Below are 20,503 nucleotides of genomic sequence, written 5' to 3'. Positions count from 1 at the left end.
CATTAATCAGCTGCAAAAGAAATTCCAGTTTCTTTTTACCTTCAAGTGAGGAAATTGAACTGGCTTGTTGCCTGACGTCTGTAGCTATAAGGAAAACAATTTCACAGAAACAGAGGCTCACATGGACTCCTCAACTATTCACCCTGTGGTGCACAATCACATGTTTTATACCGGTGTACAGAGACAGCGCCTCAGGAGTTCCTCTGGCTTTATGGTGAGTCACAAAAGAAACAGTAAACAGGAGGCCGACTGAACATTAGCAAATGTTTTATTTCAACTGGAATCTTACAGGAACTCCAAAAAACGCAATAAAACCAAAAACTTATGGTGCTCGCTTGAACTGTTTCAAGAATCCAGCTGCTTTATCGCTGGACGTATGGCAGGATTGTGTGTGAAAAGGCATTAAAACAGAAGAGATTAAACCCACTGTGATGTGAGTTTTTTCTGACTTTACAGTAGTGTGAAGTCCTGCTTTACAAGAAAAAGAAAAACCTTGACAAACAATAAAAAGAGAGGCTCAGAAACAAAAAAGTGAAACATGAAAATCACTTTAAATGACACTTTTTGTGATGGGAAATGTTTTGGTTTGTGATAAAAATGAAACACTTACATAGAGACAAGTCAAGCCGAGAATCCTGTGCAATGTTTAAAAATTATTAATAAAAGAATACTTCAACATTTTGGGAATTAAACTTTTTCTCTTTGTTGATGAGAGTTAGATGAGAAGATTGATATCACTCTTAAGTGTCTTTAGTCATTGTTTTTCTTTGACATAACTAGATACTTTGAGTGTGTCTGACCTCTAAAAGCTATTAAATTGTAACAAAAATCTCAAAATCAGTGCTCACAACTCAAATGCAACATATGACAAGGAGTCAACCGTCTCCTACAATGAAGTTTTGTAATAAAATCTGCCGCCTGGATTCCACTTATCAAACCACATAATGAAGAAAAGTTATTAATAAATGTATCTGGCTGGTTACAAAGTGTTGATATTGAACAAATCTGCAACACTCACACTTATTTTCAAGTGACCTTCGTGTCTTAGTTGTTAGCAACTAAAACACGAAGGTCAGGCTCATCAAATCATTATCTTCCTTAAAATCACTGATCTTTTAAAATTCATTTGTATCGCTTAGTTGTACTTGACATTTTATTAGATTCAGTTTATATTTTGTCCATTTTACTGGTTTTTGTCTTGTTGATTTTATTCCCGTGTTTCATCTTTGTAACATTGCATACAGAAGTAAAACTTGTTTTATGGTTATGTTTAGGCATCACTGCACTTAAATAAGTTCAGGAAAAGATTGAGGTTTTGGTTTAATGCTGAAAGTTAACAGTGACTTTAAGCATTTGTTCTTTTTTAACATTTAAAGTTAAAAGGTGCTACACTAGAAAAACATTTTCTGTAAACATAATCCAGCTACAAACCAGTTTCTTTACAAAATGTCATCAGCAAAATCAATTAGAAGTCTATAAATGTAATATCTGAGTTGCTGAAGTAGACATTGCTTCATTCTGAGGTGTTATAAGACAAAATAACAAAGGATCCCCCTTTTATATTTTCCCATTGGGACCGTCTGTAAGTGTCAGGGGGGGGTTATTGAAATCACATTTTAATAACTTCTGACTTTCTCACAATCTCCCCTCCCTGTAATATTGGAGCATTATTGGGCGGCAGTGGATTAGTGCAGTCTGGAATTCCTTCAGAGGAGAATTACAGTAATACATACAGAGCAGAGCTCCCACCCCGGCCTGTACTCGACCCCCTACCACCGCTACACACCCTCACTCCAGGGGGACGTGAACCCGATCACCCCTCACCACCACATCACACCAGTGGGTCTACATATTGGTTTTTTGTTTTGTTTCTTTAAAGGTCAGTTCACCCAAATTACAAAAACACACATTATCTCACTAATACTATCTAACTATGCACTTTTGGTTTTGGTTTTATGAGCCCTAGTCAAGATACAGTGATTTTTGGAAAGTATTACTTGTCGCACACTTTACTGTGTTGTAGATTTCAATTAAAGTGGATTTAAATTTTTTTTTTAAATAATAAATGAACCATTATGACAAAGCAAAGACACATTTTTAGAAATGTGTGTAATGTGAGATGTGTTTTCTCTCCAGTGGTGGAAGAAATATTGAGATCTTTTACTTTAGTAAAAGTAGTAATACCACAGAATAAAAATAAATAACACTGCATTAAAAATATTACTTCAGTAAATGTATGGAAGTACTAGTTGCTAAATTTACTTAAAAGTACTCATTATGCAAAATGTCCCCAGTCAGTGTTTTATTTGTAATACATGCTGCATACAGATATTAAGTACCTTTAAAAGTATTCACCGCTCTTGGAATTTGTCATGTTTTGTTGTGAGCTAAAGAGGATTTAATGTGGATTTTTTTGACACTGATGGACACAAAGAGACCGTTTAATGTCAGGATGAAAACAGATCTCTGCAGTGATTAATTACAAATAAAACTGTTTTACATGTAAAATATTGATCTGAAAAGTAACTTGTAAATATAGCTGTGAAATAAATGTAATGGAGTAAAAAGTACAATAATTCCCTCTGAAATGTGGTGGAGTGGAAGTGTAAAGTAGCATAAAATGGAAATAACAAGTACCTCAAAACTGTATTGAAGTATAGTACTAAATATACTTAGTTATCCCTTTATGTTCACACACACATACAGTACCAGGCTTTGTTTTTTGTATTAGTTCCCTTATAAGTGTCAAAATCAGAAACAGCGCCTGTAACAAGTATTCAACCCTAGCTGAATTTTTTCACATTTTTATGTTTTACAACACTGAATCAACAGAAAGTGAAGAAAACCCTATAGGCACTGCACTTTTTCATGTATATTTATTAACCAGTACTGTTCTTATAGAAGTGATATATTGATTTAATTCTCTGCAACACACATCTGAAAGTCATCAGTTGTATCCAAATATCCCAACCAAACTCCATCTGAACACAGACTTCTCCCGTTTCTCATACAAAATTCGCAAAAAAAAAGAAGAAGAAAAAAAAAAAAAAGTCCCAAACTTGAGAAATTTCAGTGAAACATTCAGACATATCATTAGTCATTACATGCATTTATTTGAGAGGAACAAATTTCGCCATACATATCTTTGTGATTACCAGCACATTTCAATTAAGTTAACAAATTATTAAAAATTTCTAAAAATTAAAGCATTACAAACAGTGGGGGCAGCACAGCAACAATGATTTCAGCTCTCAAAACCATCTGTTGGGTGGAGCGAATGAAGAGCAGGAGGATCATCAAACACTGCTCTTTCCCAGGAGAAAAGAAAAAAAAAACAACAAAACACACACACACACACACCTGCCTGTATCTACTTCAGGAAAAATTCAGAGCATGGAAAACCGGCTTTCTTCACAAACATACATGAAGTTGACATTTCAAGTGAAGTCTCGCTGCCTTGCTCTGGAAAATTCAGGACAGGAGCTGGATTTGAACGGTGTGTTGTATGTGATATCTTTCAGTTGTCTCCTGTAGGGAAAAACACCATAACTGCCAGCGCCCCCTTGTGGCCACATTTTCACTCAGCAGAGTAGTGTTACACTAAAAACAACAGGAGAACCATTATGTTTGCTGCTTCCTTGTGTTTACTTTCATAACTGCACCCCGACTGCTACCGTAGTCAACTATCATATTTACCTTTTCCGCCCAACACAGATTGCCTGTCCCCCCCTCCCAAAAAAAACCAAAACAAAACTAAATATTTGCTCTAGTCTGAATCTGAAATATACATCAAAAGAAAAAAAAAAAAAAAGAGGGGGGGGGGGATCTTTAAAAGCAACCCCCAAAAATGGAAAAAGAAAGATAAAATGAGGAGGGGTGAAGGGGAGGGGAAATAAATCAGAAAAGGCTCATATAGCTATAAAATAAATACAAAAAAAACAACTGATTTCTCAAAGCAGCCAAACAGAAACAAAGATGAGTGTGAAGTGAAGTGGTGAGCTGAAGGCAACATGATGATGATGATGATGATGATGATGATGATGATGATGATGATGATGAGCTGGAGCAGAGGAGAGGTACCGGTGGAAGACCGAGGGACACAAGAGGAAGGAGAGGGGGAGGTCACGACACAGACCAAGCTGCTTTTCTTTACGCTCTGACGAGTTTCACACAAATCACAACGACGACTGGTCGGACAAAGTGATGATAGTGTCTGAAGTTGCAGAGAAAAAAAAAAAAAAAAAAAAAAAAAAAAAAGGAAACAAAAACTTTTTTTTTTTTTTCCCCTCTTTACTGTAAATAACTCAACCAAAAAGGCAGACGTCTTGCTTTCCAACATTCGCAGAAGTTCTGAGTTTTCTTTCAAAAAAAAAAAGCAGTTTTTGTTGTAGCGGAGGCAGGCGGGAGGAAGCTGCAGCTCCGACTGACGGGAGGATGGGGGACGCTGATTCCTGAGGGGCCAAAGTGAGCAGAGGACGAGAAAACAGACAAGAAGGAGGTCACTTTGGCAGAGGTCCCTTAGAGGTTTCTTTTTAATTTTTTTTTTTTTTTTTTTTTTTTTTTTACGAGGGGATAATAGTAGAGAGTGGGGACACAGACGAAACATTTAAACAGACGTGTTGAAATCTTCAGCTTCCTTGGATATAAAAGCCTTTGACAGTGACCCACTTCCACCTCTAGAACAAGTGTTTAAAGCCAGCAGGTCCGCTCAGCAGGGTCCGTGTGTCTTCTGAGTGGTGCTGTCAGCCCCACTTTCTAAACACAACCTTAAAGTTGTATGTCTTTGTGTCAAAAAACCCCCCCAAAAGTTTAATTGCTTGTACTTTCCCCAACTTCAGTGGATATCTACACAAGAGAGCAAGCAGGGGTGTGAGAAAGGTCAGTCTTTGGTTAGTGTTTTATCCTCCCCCCAGTTGTCCCCCCCCTCATCGCTCTTCTTTCTTGCTCACAGGTAAAGACTGCAGAATGACAAGATGTAGTGATAACAGGGTGATTTTATTTCTTTTTTTCTCCCCTTTTCCTCAGACTAAATGTGCATATGTACGTGTGTGTCAGTGGTTGATGTAGTGTGGATGTAGAGAATTCCTTATTTGTCACAGCCAAGGTCGAGAAGATGATTTTGTCCTTTCCGTGATTTGTTTTTTTTTCTTGTATAAGAGCTTCAACTGTAACAGCAGGTCCTCGTGTCCTTTGTGGAACGGTTGTTTTGGTAATAAAGTCAAAGAAATGACAGAAGATTGTACTGTAGGGGCAACCAGTCATGTAGTAGAGCCAGACAAAACTATCTGAGCTGTTTCCTCCTGTCCTCGCAGTCCCTGTGGTAGAAGACAGGACATAAATTAGTGCTGAATGTAGTGGAGTACATGCATTAAACCAAACTCAGTGACAAATTTGATGTTTTAACTTCAGCTGAAATATTACACACTTTTATAAAACTCTCTAGCGTCTTTCCCCTGACCAGCCTGTGCACACTGCAGCATCTGGGGCCAATGCAGCACTTTGTTTTTCAGTTGCTAATCTGATATTTTGGCTGTGCAAACACATAAATTCAGTTTCATTTTGAGGATAATGCCAGCCTTAGTTCTTGAGTTATCATATCTGTGAGATACTGTTTAAGAAGAGAAAGGTAGTTTTGTTTTGTTGAAATGTAGTTTCATTTGATGGATTAAAAAACAAAACAAAAACATCTACTTGTATGAGGTTGTACGACAATTTATTGGTGTTTTTACATTACCGGGACTTAACTTCTTGTAACCTGAACCTTTGAGAACAGGAAAACAGGAATGATCGGATGTACGTCTATTAGATTTTTTTCTTTTTATTCAACAATTGAACAAGATATACAACAAGTATTTTCCTGTTTTTTTGGTTCCCCTCCCCCGCCACAAGAACACAAACACATCAGCCAGACAATAAGACAAACAGAAATAAGTAAACATATTCATGATTACAGATAAAAATAAAACAATGAGTAAAAGAAGACAACAGAAAACAGAAAAGACAAAACGACATAACAGATAAACAATGACAATAACTAGACGGATAAACAGACATTGCCGTTTCTCGATTATTCTTCATTATGAAAAGTTTTAAAAATCCTCACCAATGTACAACACAACAGTGAAATGGTGGTTGCTGCTATATTGTCATGTTTGTTGTAGCTGAGATGTGATTGATTTTGTACCACCTCCTGAAGGGTGCTGAAATTTAGCTCCCAAAATGGAGGACAGTGGGGGGAAAAAAAAGCAAAACCCAGGGCAGCGGCTACAAGTTCAGTTTTGGGTCAGTAAGTCCCGGTGATGGAAAAACAAGATTTAAAAAGATGAAGTCCATGTTTCATGAAAAGTTTACATTACGTATAAATCTTTGTCTGCTTGTGATTTCCTATTAAATTTACAGAAAGATTAATGTTTACCTCACAACCTCATGGTGCGTCTCTCCCCGTCTCCAAACTGGCTTCTAGCAGCAGCTCCTCCAGGTCTTGTCCGCAGCTCACACTCACTGCACAGATGACACATAACTCACATTATTAAACAAGATTTTCACACTTGAAACACTTTGAAACCTGCTCTAAAAACAGCAGAGATCAGAGATCACAGCGACTCACCGTGCTCCATCACACAGCTGCCTGGTTTGGGGCTTTCAGGGTCAAGAAGATGGAGGGAGAACTCAGGCTTCAGGCCGTTGGGCAGAGCTGAACTCACAACCTCATCCTCCACGCTGATTAGAGCCTCACCGAAACACTCGCCCTCATCCGCAGAGCTCTCATCAGGCGATTCCTCCACCTCGAAAGGCGAGTTTGAACTTGCAGCAGCTTCAGATCCGGCCAAGGCAGGTAAGGATATGGCGGGGCTCTTTGAGGCTTCTCCTGCTCGAGGATTTGGCTCCTGTGATCCTCCTTGTGCCTGTTCGTCAGTCTGGACAGAGAGAACAGGCTGCACTACTTCCTTCTCATCTGGTGCAGTTTGCTGCTGTTCTCCGTCTGGCTTTAGACTCGGTTTTTCTTGGCTTTGCTGTCTGTCCTCTTCCTCTGTTAAAGGTTTTTCAGACAGGCTGGTGGGCGTCTCCTGCTTCTCCTGCTGTGGAAGCGCCTCGTCGTCTTTCTTTGTTTGGTTCGATGACTGGGTCTCCTCTGACGCAGATGCTAGCTCATTCTGTAGCTGTTCAAGTGCAGATGCTAATGGTGGTTTACGCTCTCCTTCTGCGCTTTCTGGTGCCATCACATGTTTCTCCTCCTCTGGTAGACCCTCTTTCTGCACCTCTTCCTCCTTCTTTTCTTCAGCAAGCTGCTGTTCTACACAAGTGGGCTCAGGTTGGGGGTTTTTAGTGCTTTCTGTTACTTCCTTAGTGAGCTGAAATGCTACAGCCTGCACCGGCGAGGAGCTTAAAGGCAGGGCTGGTGCTTGTAGACTTGGATCTGTCACTTTTGGGTCTAAAGTGCTAGCTATGACGTCCTCAGACTGTGGCTCTCGTGTGTGGGTCTGTGTAGCATTCAGTGTGGGCTCCACACGTGCTACGGGACTCTGCTCTGTCAGGGGACAGTCTGTTGACGGAGCAGGTGAACTCAGTTGTGTTTGAGATGTGGGCGGCGGCTGTGTCTGCTGTGTGCTTGCGTCTAAAGGCTTCTTTGAGGTCTCTTTAGCCTGGCTGGGAGCTGCAGGTGCGTTCATCTGGAGTTGTAGCTGCTGCTGCTCAGGCGGGCTCTCCACCCGAGTTACCATGAAGATCTTATGACCCCTCCCTGGACTTGAGACGGATATACAGCGTCCTGGGGATGGAGGCGTGCCGGGAGGAGCTGTGGATTCTGTGACGGTGATGCCTGATATGACACTCGGCCCGCCGGTAGGTGAGGCAGACGGGGATGTACGTGAGGCACTGAGGGGGGGCTGTGCGACCCCTGTCTGGGTTTGAGGAGCAGTCTGGTTTGAACGAGAGGAGGAGTTTGAGGACTTAGTGACCACCTCCTCTTCCTCCTCATCCTCAGTATCCGAGTCTGACTCCAGGGTCATCTGAGGAACGCTCGTCTCAGAGCTTGCTCCTGATTGGCTGCTTGTCTGTCCTTTGCTTCCTGTTGTTTCTTCTTCTTTGCCCTCTTTGTCCCCTTTCTCCTGTGATGCTGGTTCTTCCTCTTCTTCTCTGGTTCCATCCTCTGTGGCGATTTCAGCCATGGATGCAGACTGCCTCATCTTCTGCTCCGTTTCCTCCTTCTCTTTGGCCAGGATGAAGTTCCTCTTGCAGCCGTTCTGGATCTCAGAAAGCAGTGCACGCTGGGTCTCAATGAAACTCTTCACCTGGGAGACAAAAAATGCCCCAAAAAAACAGAGAACCAAAACCACAAGACGATCAGAATAAACAAAACTAAATCAGAGCAATTCCTACAATCACTTTTTACTTAGTACCATTCTTTAGTCTGCAATTTTATCTGCACATAATATTATTTATTCCCATGCTCACAGTTTCTTTCTTGGGCTCCCGGTCGAGATCAAGACGCAGCAGAGAGGTGTTGACTTTTAGGGCAAGCGACAGAGCCATCAGTCCACCTGTCTTGATCTCATTTTCTCGAAGGTCCAGTCGCAGTAGTCTGGGGCTCTCAGCGATGAATTCAGCCACAGCAACAGCTCCTACAGCACACATGACAGAGAGTTGAAACAAGTAAAAAATGCACAATAGCTAAAATCCTCCACAAAGACGAAAACAGAGGCACATGGGTGCCAGTTCCCACCTTCGCAGGACAGCTTGGTGGAGGCGAGGCCCAGCCTGAGCACAGAGCGGTTGGCAATCAGTCCGTCTTTCAGCTTGTGAACCCCTTCATTACCCACCGAGTTATGGCCGAGGTTCAGAGTCTCCAGACTCTGGGTGCAAGGCTGAGAGAAATGACAGAGGACAATCAAGAGGGTTTCTTTAGCAATGGGAGACTTTAGTAATAAAATCACATTGTTTAGAATAAACCGACATTTTTACAGCCAACAGCGTATGTTGGCGGCAAACTTGAATAAGCTTTGTAACTGAATGAGATTAAGATAATATTACAGTGAGTGTAAAATGCTTTGTGTACAGTCTGTTTTATATCCTCATTTGGTTGTTTAACTGCCTCGAGTGTTGATCAAACAGTTTTTTTATGGCATCTTTATATTTTGATTTGAGCAGCTCATTTCCTTCTTGTTAAAAACAAAACATGCACTTTTTATGTCAACATCTTTTTCTCTATGTAAAAAAAATCTTTATTTTTCTACACATTTTGTCAGTGTACAGGCCTTTTCTCCTAATATTACCAACTGTTAAAAGACCAACATTACCACCTCATTGCACACAACCATCTACACTGTGTTTATCTCTGAGCTTATGAATCAGCAGCCACAGTGGTCATGGGATGTTCTTTATCAGTGTGTTTGGAGGTTTTAGGCATTTCTGTGTGTTCGGCACTGTCACGCAAGCCACAGTGACAAAACCACCATCAGACAGAAAATGCAGTATTTTATGTTCCACAAGGAAAACAATCACATGTTTCTAGAAATAAGTGGCCTGCTATGTCTCAGTTGTCCATAATTAACAACATCTAGGATGGTGAGGGCATTCTTTAGTCTTTAGTTTAGTTAAATCTCAGATTTAAAACTTGTTGTTCAATGAAATCTACCAATTACTTCACTCAAACACCTGATGATTGATTTACGTCCATTAACTGCTACAAATCTCAAAGTAAATTAGTTTACCTTGCAGCTCCAAGTGCCTTCTACTCTGTGTATAAAGACCTACTTACAACTGCTTTAACTATCATTGCGATAAGGATTTATTTCGCAGATCTTTTTTTTCTTACTTCCTGCCTCAGGGATGCATCAGATACTATACAGAAACTCTACAGACAGATATGCGGATGGACTAAAGCAGTAAACAACACCATTTCCTGTTAATACAGAAACATAATTGTAAGAGGGAAATGTAATTACAGCTGTTTGATTCTTTAATAGTTTATACATTTCCACTTAAGTACAACAGTTCTTCTTACAACTGTCTTTTTTCAAATGACAACTCTTGTTTGTGAAAAATTATACGATTAAAATTAAATATGCTTCTAAATTCTGGGTTAACAGCTTTTTAAACATGAGCAGCAGTCAAACCTCACTGCTCAAACAAACAAAAGTTAGAATTTGTATGCATTACATTTAAAACTGTAGGAATATCACTCAATATCTGCTTGCGGTCCACTACTATAATCTAATTTCATAAAATAGTATTGATAAACGGAGAAAAATGTATTAAAGCCATTTTATTATGTGACTTATGCCATGTTAATAAAACCATCTGTGGTTCCATTTATACAGCGCAACCATGACAAAACATTTGAATAGCAAGAACAGCAGGAAAAAGTGTATCCTCCTCTGTCAAGGCTGACACTGTCATGACTCATCAGGGTCTAAATGTAGAACTAAAACAATAAACTTATCTCCTACGAGGAAAACATGAGTGTGAAGATAATGATGCTATCACTCAGCAACAGAAATGAGACCAATGAATTTAGTTATGGGTTATCTATAGCACACAGCCGTGAAATCAAACGGGAAATGGTGCGGCACTAAGACCCGAGCCTGAGCCTACATCTGCTCACCGAGCAAGATACGACTGCATGAAATGTAAGGTGTAGTAATGATTGAAATTCCCGGTCAAATCACATAACACCTATTTAGACCGCTCATTAATCTCTCACCAACACACCTGTCACCCTAAAAGGTAGCTGTTGAAATGCAAATATGAGTCCTCAGTTTAAAAGCGTTAAAGTAAATGTTCTTAATCTTGTTTGCTTCCTGTGCGACTTCTCAGTGAAAATCTTGTCTTCAACATATAATTCTCACTATCTCAGTTGAACTTAACTCTGAAACAAACAAGCAGCTACCTTCCTTAAATGGTTGGATTACAAATTTTGAGTTTACTCATGAAAAAAGAAGACTTTTTTATGGGTAAACTGCATCCATTAAATAAACAAAACCTCATACCAGGCATAGAGGACACTGAGCTAGAGTACAACATGTACAGCTGCCGAACACGAACAGATACGAGAAGAAAAGAGGTTCAACAAACAACACAGCTCTATTTTGATCACTTCACTGATAGAGTAATGAGGAGAAAATTGAATTCTCTCTGCCTGGGGTGTCACACATACACCACTGTCTCTCACACAGAGACACACACACGTAAACAAATTAAGGGCACAGAGCCAGTTGTTTCCTCTTAAAACCTCTGGTGAATGTGTGGCAGTGTTTTGCCTCTCCGTGTGTGTGTGTGTGTGTGTGTGTGTGCGTGTGTGTGTGTGTGTACCAGTGCAGCAGCGAGGTAGCCCATGCCGTTGTGTGTGAGCTGGTTGTTCCATAGCACCAAAGTGACAAGGCCTTTCCTCTGCTCTTTTAGTCCTTCACACACATAGGCCAAACCTGTGATGACAAACAGAGACAGGCACCAACACAGACAGAGTCAGACCGTCTGGATTTACTCGAAAAATATCACAATATACTGTATATGATGTGGACTAAAATGTTACAAACTGTACAGTCTAATCTGAGGAAGTCTGTTGCATTAGCAGCACTTTATTTGCATTTTCTTGCATTTTTACTTCATTTTCTATAACAGAAAGCATTTCTGAGCAGCATGAGGACCTCATTTACTGTAAACTAACTTAACTTGCAAGAGGAAACACAATACATTTAGATGAATGGAAACAAATCAATTAAACTGATCTATTTGGGGTATTTCTCCTGGAAAACTACAAAAACAAATTATCAATGAGCCTGAGCTCTACCTTTATACATTTTGTTCATACTTGTCAAAAACTACTATAGTCTAAATTCAGCTGAGAATGATATTAGTGCTCTGTGTACATCTGTTAATCAAGTGTAGAAGAAAAATATGTAGCTGATGGTGGAAAGCAGAGCAGAAAAACATTTTTTCCATCAAGACTTGGACATTGCCATTAACTCATTAGTCAGTTTCATGTTTAGGCTTACCAACAAGGACATTTGGCAACATAGCACTGTAAAAACCCAAATAAATACAGTCAATTAAGTCAATTCAATAATAAAACAAAAACAACAGAAAAAGAGCAGGTCTAATACTTTTACTAACTTTTGTTTGTTTCCTAGCTTGAAAAGTAATAATTTTCTCAAATTTAATGAAACCAAATCATTTAACATAATAAGACTGGGAAGAAGCCTGTCCTATCATACAGTAATAAAACAATGATACTGAATGGATGATAAAACTCATGTCTGCTTTCAAACACTAGATCTCTGTCCTTCATCTAACAAATGCATAGACTACTACATACATTTAATGTACTTTTACACAATATGTGCATTGTCTCTATTCTATTCTGTTTTTTATTTATTCTTACACAGCTTTTTAAAACAACCTGCTTATATTCTCTAGCTGTGTTTTTCTCTGTTTACTTCTTTCAGTTTCAGGATTGAGGATCAATAAGCTCTCATCTTATCTGGGTTTGTGAAAAGGTACTGAGGTGCATGCACGTTAAATAAATCTTTATCACAAAAGAATTCCACCTGGATAAAACATACAAGACTATAAACCGATTGTGTTCTATCACAGCTGCGTACCAGAGTCTAGGATGTGGTTGTTGCGCAGGTCCAGGATCTGAATGTTGTAGTTGAACTTCAGCAAGTTGCCGAGCTGGGCTGAATCTTGCAGGCCATTGAGCTTGTTGTCTGCCAGGTACAACTCCCGCAGGTTCATATTCATCTTCAGTGCTGTAGCTGAAAAGAAAAATGAAAGATACAAGGAAAAGATAAAGAGGGAGAAAAGGGGGAAAGACAAAACACAAAACAAAACAAAACAAAAAGTCAGAAATAAGGAGAAATAAATTCTATGTTCAATCAGGTGAAAGTCTTCCCCTCCACTTCTCCTTGTGCATCCTCCCCCATCACCCGCCTGGCACTCTGCCCGTCTTACCCAGTAACATGAGCGGTCTGCCAGACAGACCAGCGTTCTCGAGGTGGAGGACTGCCAGGCTGCCACTGATCCTGAGCGCTCGTGCCACAAAGGGAGCCGAGTGGTCCAGCAGAGGAGTGTTACGTGCATCGAGATACTGCAGAGAGCTCGTCTGAGGGGGAAAACAGTCGCGCACCAACAGAGATACACATTATTTGCTTTGCACGCCAACAAGTGTATGCATCCAAATCTAAAACAGTGTATGAAATAATGTCCTTATTATCATGATGAAAATCTGTTTTATTCTATTATTCTTAAAGTGCAGGTAGGATAATTAGGTCAGATGTGGTTAAATGTGGATCTGAGTTTCATCAGACTCCATACATACAACATTATCCTCAAAAGAGCAAATGAGAATGAAAAGATGACGTATGTCTGCAGATAAAAGCAATGGCGTACTGTTTTTTCATCTGATTAATCCAAGGCCTCACCTCAGGGATTCAAGGACACGCATTTGTCAAAGCATTGGTGTGTTAAGATCTATTGAGCTTTACTGAAATGAGCGGTGACATTTTTATTGATAGGCAAAGACACAAACAATCTGCACGTTGGAGTGTACGTGTGGTGTCTCCAGGCAGTGTGTCTGAAATATACACAAGCTTCATTAATCATCAGACACTCAAGGCTTGTCCAACAAATAAGCATCACTCACTCAGTGAGTTGTGATTACAGCAGGATTGTGGTGATCATAAAATGTTGTAACAGTATCATTAGTAACTGTGATTACTTTGTTACTGTCCTCTAGGATGTTCAGTATTGAATGCAGTATTAAAACACATACATAGGCCACAATATTAATAATAAAGGTTGTGATGACTTTCAGAGACATTTGTGGCTTTGCAAAAAGATCCCTGAACACTGATACACTGTGATGAAAAGCTGGAGCATAGTGAACTTCAGCCAAGCCAAGATATCCACATCAACCACAATCTAATCAACTAAAAGGATTTTTTTCTCATTTAATTGTCCACTCATCAATTTACTATATTTGGTTATGGATGTTTTTCTGCATTTATCGACTCACATTTCCTCTTACACCATTAACTCTAGATAAACAATATAGAATCATACACAACGACCAGTATGAAATTTCCTTTTGTAGAGTGGCTTTATACTCTCATCTACCTCCATACATCTCTGGCATACAATTAACAGTTCCCTCACATGGTTTGTTCAATAAAAAAAGAACTAGTAGCTGTTTACATTCATGTTTTTGTCATGTATATATTGCTTGAACAGTAATATATGAAGGTTTTTGCCTAGTAACCCATTTGTATTCTTAACAGTAATAAGTGATGACTGACGTCAAAGTGTGCCATAAAGGGCACAAGGAGGACTCGGGGAAGAGCAAGTGAGGAAAGACCAACCCTTTAATGTCTGAGCGCTGACAGAAAACGGCAGTTTTGCACAACACAAGCTCAGAGAGAGATCCTCTGTCTTTTTAACTGGGCTCAAAGGTACACCAGTAGAGGAAAAAAATTGAGTTCACATCAGTAGAATCTGTGAGCAAACAACATATTTTCATATAGCGCACACAGTTTTTACTTGAGGCTGTATTGCTTTCTTTTTGTCAGCTGAGGACAACAAACACAAACAGACCAGAATCAGGGAAGAAGATCTCGGTGTCAACATTTCACTTTCACCGCTCTCTTCGGTCCTTTCCCATCCTTTTCCTGTATGAAAGATGCTAACCGCTGTAGGGGGGGATGATCTCTCACCTTTCTCATCATGTGAGCCGCCGCCTGCCATCCCCGTGTGCCAATGTGCTTGTTGAAGGAGATGTTGAGATGTGTGGCTGACTCATAGTACTCTATCATGTCAAACAGAGCTGATGCACCCTGAGAAGCAGAGAGAGACAGAAGCCAAGAGAAAATATAGAGACATATATTAACCATTATGCTATTTTAGGTAAAAAGTCCCAACAATTTGAACAAATCTCAGTTTGAGGCACTGTGTCAAAATCCCTTAAAGAGATGCTACAAGATACGGCCTAGAGCAGCTGTGGTTGCTATGGTAACAGTCCCTCAGGATAGGTGAGACCTGCTGAGGTGTTTTCCATGAGGGCCTCAGGTGGGGCTGAAGAGACTACAGCTGGAAGGACAAGTTCAGCCTGTCTAGGATACGGTCTACTGTTGCAAAAACAAAAATCACATTCAGCAGGATGTGAAATAGTGAACATGTACAAATGAAGAGTCTAACAGCTCCTAACTATTAGATATACAATAATACTAAATTACCTACATTTTTAGAATAAGGCTGCAACTAAAGATTATCTTCATTTTGAATTACTCTGTCATTTACTTTCTCGATAAATTGTTTATTTGATCTATTAAAAGTAAGAAAACAGTTAAAAATGCCCAAGGTGACTTGTTCAAATTTCCTTTTTTGTCTGATCAACAGTCCGAACCTCAAAGATATTCAGTTCACTATAAAGTAAGACAAAGAAAAGCAGAAAATTCCCACATTTGAGAAACTGGTGCCATCAAATATTTGGCATTTTTGCTTGAAAAATAACTTGAAGGATTGATTAATTAAAAGATTAACTTTATGTCCAACAAGTAATCGGTTTATCGAGTAGTTTTTTCAGCTATATTCTAGAGATAATGTGATGGATGTCATTCATTACAGGTATAGAAATTGTGCCAAATCATCAGTGCATTAAATCTGTAGGGCACAAAACCTTGGTTGGTCAGGAACAGATGCAGGATTCTTATGAAACGTCAGGTGATGCAGTATGAGGTCAAAGTGCACTCATGTGATCCGAGTGTTTTAATCTCATTTTGGTTGTGGTAATGCTGTGGGGGAGCATCTCTTTCATCTTTCATAATGGTGTTGATGGTACTGGAGCGGAGATAGATTGCTGGTAATTTGCTTCCCTGCATTTCATTTCTTTTCATTTCATTTGCTTTCATAACACAAAATACCCAGTTATAAACAAATATTTGCATATTTCAACAGAGAAATTGGCTAATGGGTCATTAACTGTCATTAAATGTCAATAAATTTAGCCACTTGCAGGACGTGCCTAGCAGATAAAAATGAAGTACAAGCGTATGATTTCATCTTTAGCTGAGGCTGATGAGCAGTAATATAACTGGACAGGCTGCTGCACAGCGTCTCATAACCTTTCCCCCTTTGTGTGTGTATACTGGGAGACATTACTGAGTATACACAAGTGTGTTTATCTACAGGGCGGGGGGAGGATGAGTCACATCCAGTCCAATAAAAACCAGCCTGTGTTAGAGCTCCTCCCCACACGTCTTAAAAGCATCTTCCAAAAACTATTTTTTCTCCTTTCATCTTCCCATATCATTCCCAACAAGACAGCACTGCTGCAGATATGAGACGCTGCCAAATCAAGCCATCTGCACAGTGTCTCCCACACCCATCTAAAAGAAGAACCCATCCTCTCACATCCCCATTTGATTCCTTTTCTAATCACACCTTCCTCTATTCTTGCCTCCACCAGCAACACTTCCTCAATATTTTCTCCTTTCAGCTTCTCATTTCATCCGAGCCCAAGGCCAGACACTAGTCTCAGACTGAGATGCGGCACTCTGGTGACTCAGTCATTGACTCATTCATCTACTTCATTCACATTTCCAGGGCAGCGTGCCATGTTGGGTGAAAGAAGTCACCGTGCAACGTGTTTTGGATTATGTGAAGCTCTGGTATGTGTGTCTCTACAGTGCATGTGTACCATCTAATGCAGATGTGTTTAAAAATAGATGTGATACAATATTGTTTATTGATGATAGCTTTGTGTGTCAATAAGTGTACCAATAGTTTATGGTTTTATGTGTTTACACAATGATCTTGTTCTTAATGAGTCAGTAACTGAGTCAGTTACACAGTGCTGAAAAACAGAAAATCTCCCCTAAAAGAGCAGAAAAAAAATGCTTGTATGTTTCCCCTAATTACTGCATATTAAAAATTAAGATCTTTATATCTGCTTGTATATGTCAGTCACCTGAAACTTCAACCATTGTTATACTATGAAACCAAAGTGGGTTGCCATCGTCAGGAGACATTTCACTTGCCTTTATTATTCAAGTGACACACTTCTCAGTGTTATATCTGATTGGCTGCAGGCAGAGCGAAATTACATGGCAACATGTTTCTAGATGCAACTGTGTACAATCTATGAGTTCACCATGACGCAGTGACGAATTTGTGTATTTCATTTTGTGAGGATAGAGCTATTACAGCTGGACTTGTGACATCCAGGAGAATCCATCTTGTCAGGCTTCAAATTATACACTTGTGTCCGAACCACTGGTGGTTCAGACCAATCAGCATCGAGAATACAGCTGTCTTGCAAGGTAAGACGGTGATAAACAGATGATTTATCCAATCACATGTCAAGTATTTTTTGAAAGTGTCTGCCCTTTTCTAAACCGTTGCCAAGGACGACTTCTCAGATATTTCTGTGCAACAAACCGTCTGGCTGGTCAGGTTACTGGAGCTATTCCAGCATATATAAGAGGGAAACATGGGAAATGCCCCAGGTAGAAAACACAGGGAGAAAATAACACTCAGTTAAATTTCCATTATCCAAATCAACTTGAATTACAGAAGGGGAGATCCAATTGCTCAAAAAAGGGGATTAGAAAGGTACTACAGAAAGACTTATAATGACAAAGTACTCTCCTTGAGATGCAATACACTTGTCCCAGCGCTTCTCTCATTCCTGGAAACCTTTCCTGTCACAGCTGTCATCTTTTATCACTGTGTTCAAAGCCTCCTGTGTTTCTTCCTGGATTTCTTCCACAGTAGCAACTCTGCTCCCTTTCAGTCCCAATTTTAGTTTCCTCAAGCTGTAGACATACACTACCTAGAGGCAAATCCAATAACTATGCCCTACTCCTGTGCTATTGATGGCTTCCTGGAATTTTCCCCCCTCGTATGTCTCTAGAAAGTGGGAGAAACTCTGAATGAACAGAGGAAAACCTCACAAATAGGGAGAAGATGCAACCTCTACACATCAATCCATAAAAACACTTTTAATGGAGATTCTAATTGCTTGCTAATAAATCAGATTTTTTAAAATTATTATTATGGATCAGGGGTTTGTTAAACTTCTGTTTTATTGGCTCCTAAGATGGAGCATATATGATGTTTGTTGGTTTATAACAGTTTTAAAGCTTTCTCAGATGCTTTCACTTTCACAGAAAAAAATGAAACTGAAAACCTGAAAGTAACATAACAGCTGCCAAAATATTTACTCTCCAGACAGGACTAGAATTACAGTATCTGACTTTCTACAAGTCTCCTGAAAAACAGCAGCTGATTTGGGGCTGAATTAATTCTGCGGTTAAAGAGTGAAAGTACTGACACGACCTCGCCGACAGGAATAAGATAATGAGCAGTAATTAAAGTGACCCTTTCTACCCTAAGGAGACTCATCCTGTGTAACTCTGGCAGAGCTAAAAGCAGAGCTTGTGGCTGTGTGTGATGCAGTTTATAGTATATTTGGAGGTCTGTGTGACAGGAAGTGGCCAGGGCCAGTGTCCCTCTGCTCCACACTGCAGCACTGTCTCTATCTGTGCATGTCTACATCCCAAACGTCCCTAATGGTGTTTACACAAGTGGACATCTGCAGTAATCAGAAAAAACCATGACAAACACTCCACATCCTGCTAGTGCAGCAAGCATGGACAAGAGGATCAGAGTGTGACTGAAGGCAGAAAGATAACAGTGAAAAAGAGAGTGAATGACAGGAGACAGAGAGACAGGCGTGACAGACACGGCGAGGAGGAGAAGGAGAGAGACACAGAATGATTTTCAAAGATGGATCTTCTTACATCTTCATCCAGGTTGGTCTGCTCCAGGTCGATCACTTTAAACTGGACTCTCTTCAAAATCTCTTCCAGAGACTCACATGCTTTGTAGTCCAACTTCTCACCTGAAGTAATGCGCACACACAAGTCTAGTCAACACATCATCCAAACATTAAAAAGCAACTAGTGATTCCCACAAGTTAAATGTGTGACTGTCTGGGTGTGTTGTGGTGCTTACCTTTTAGATCTAAGCATTCATTTCGCTGTGTCAGGTCTTTCAGTTCCTACAGAAACAAAAAATAGTGTCAGTAACAAAGAAAAAGAAAGCTGTATAAAGTTGAGTTTGTGTTTTCTTCCATGGAAGCAAACTTTGCTTTTCACATGTTGAAACTTTCTTATGTCACAGGAGGCAACTGAATAAATCAAAATTGGAGATAAAACACAGATCTTGTGAACTTCTGCTGCAAAGAAAAGCATCTGCAGGACACGTCTGCTGAACATACCTCTGGTGTTTTCCTACTGCATGTGTGTCACTCAATGCCTTTATATGCACTTAAGTAACCGAGTTACAGTCAGTTTTCTCCTGAAAGCTGATTTATTAATTGTCAAGTAAATGAGAAACCTGGTTTCCCCAGGTTGATATCTCCTGGAGAATGCTGATTACTCTGCCATGTATACATGTTTCTAATCGGCTTTCTGCAACTAAGCGTGTGCATAACATTAAACTGCAGACAGGAAAAGCATAGTGTGGAGCGGCCAGATGAAACGAAAGATAGTTTAACAGAGTGACGCATCCTCGTATTTAAAATAACTTCATCCAAAGTCTGTCTCAAACTGAAAGTAAAACAAATTCTGTATCTCTGCTCTGCCTGTCTGGCTGCTCCGAAATCTGGTCACTGATCTGCTACTTGTATATGCAGATTTACAGTGAACAGGTTACTACAGTGCATGTAAACGCATTCCCCAATAACCCACATAACCTGGTTTGTCTGAGTAACCTGGTTACTTGGGTGCATGTAAATGTGCTGAGTGTGTGTGCTGGTACTACAGGTGAAGTACTGAGTGTGAATACTGAGTGAGTCCCAGTGATGGCAGTTTTGATAAGAACAGCGTAGTCCCATAAGAACAGCTTTACAGCTCCTAAATTTGCCATTGTCATTCAAACTGTTTTTGTGTGCCAGCTGTCAGTGTGACTGTGTTCATCATGAACATCTCATCTATCCTGTGATGTAGTTTGACACCAGAGCATCACAGATCAAAAGGTGCAAAGTTATTTCACCTCCTGCCCTGGTAAAACACCCACACAAACATTCAGAGAGCTGCCCTCGAAACTATGTACCAGCAAATCCCCCTCTCTCTAGTTGACTGCCCGGCCCATTCAGTGTGAACTCCATAACCTCTGCCCTCGTGCCACGCTGCCATTACTTATCTGTGTGTGACTGAACATACCGATGCTGGTTGCGTTGTACTTGGGAGTTCATGGCCTGCACTGCATGACTCAACAGGTCCCAATTTGTTCCAAATCACAGTAGTCTAAAGTGTGAAACTGACTGACACACTCACTTTAAGTGGGAGAAAATGAAATATTACAGAAACACAAAGACGATTCAACTCTATTTCCCTACCAGGTTTTGTGAAATATGGTCTAATTCAAGAATTCTGGATGTTCTTCAGCATCCAGACAGTGTTGTAAACACAAGAACGCACACAGATTTTGACCAATTTAACAGCAA

The 20,503-nt window shown here is 40.0% G+C and overlaps 1 protein-coding gene across 2 annotated transcripts in view; it reads right to left on the bottom strand.

Moving 5' to 3' along the window:
• Positions 1-250: 250 nt before the first annotated feature.
• Positions 251-20,503, bottom strand: part of ppp1r37 (protein phosphatase 1, regulatory subunit 37) — a 44,673-nt gene continuing 24,420 nt past the window's right edge. For both annotated transcript variants that reach the window (XM_067594801.1, XM_067594802.1), the window contains 11 exons: positions 19,009-19,054; positions 18,795-18,895; positions 14,709-14,828; positions 12,952-13,102; positions 12,600-12,755; positions 11,311-11,423; positions 8,723-8,864; positions 8,455-8,621; positions 6,608-8,291; positions 6,416-6,501; positions 251-5,315 (listed from right to left, as the gene is read on the bottom strand). In XM_067594801.1, coding sequence (XP_067450902.1) covers positions 6,425-6,501; positions 6,608-8,291; positions 8,455-8,621; positions 8,723-8,864; positions 11,311-11,423; positions 12,600-12,755; positions 12,952-13,102; positions 14,709-14,828; positions 18,795-18,895; positions 19,009-19,054 — 2,757 coding nt within the window. In that variant the 3' untranslated portion in view covers positions 251-5,315; positions 6,416-6,424. The remainder of the gene's footprint in view (positions 5,316-6,415; positions 6,502-6,607; positions 8,292-8,454; positions 8,622-8,722; positions 8,865-11,310; positions 11,424-12,599; positions 12,756-12,951; positions 13,103-14,708; positions 14,829-18,794; positions 18,896-19,008; positions 19,055-20,503) is intronic.

Source organism: Thunnus thynnus, chromosome 7 (assembly GCF_963924715.1).
Source record: "Thunnus thynnus chromosome 7, fThuThy2.1, whole genome shotgun sequence".
NCBI lineage: Eukaryota > Metazoa > Chordata > Actinopteri > Scombriformes > Scombridae > Thunnus > Thunnus thynnus.
This window is presented reverse-complemented; position numbering and strand designations above follow the sequence as displayed.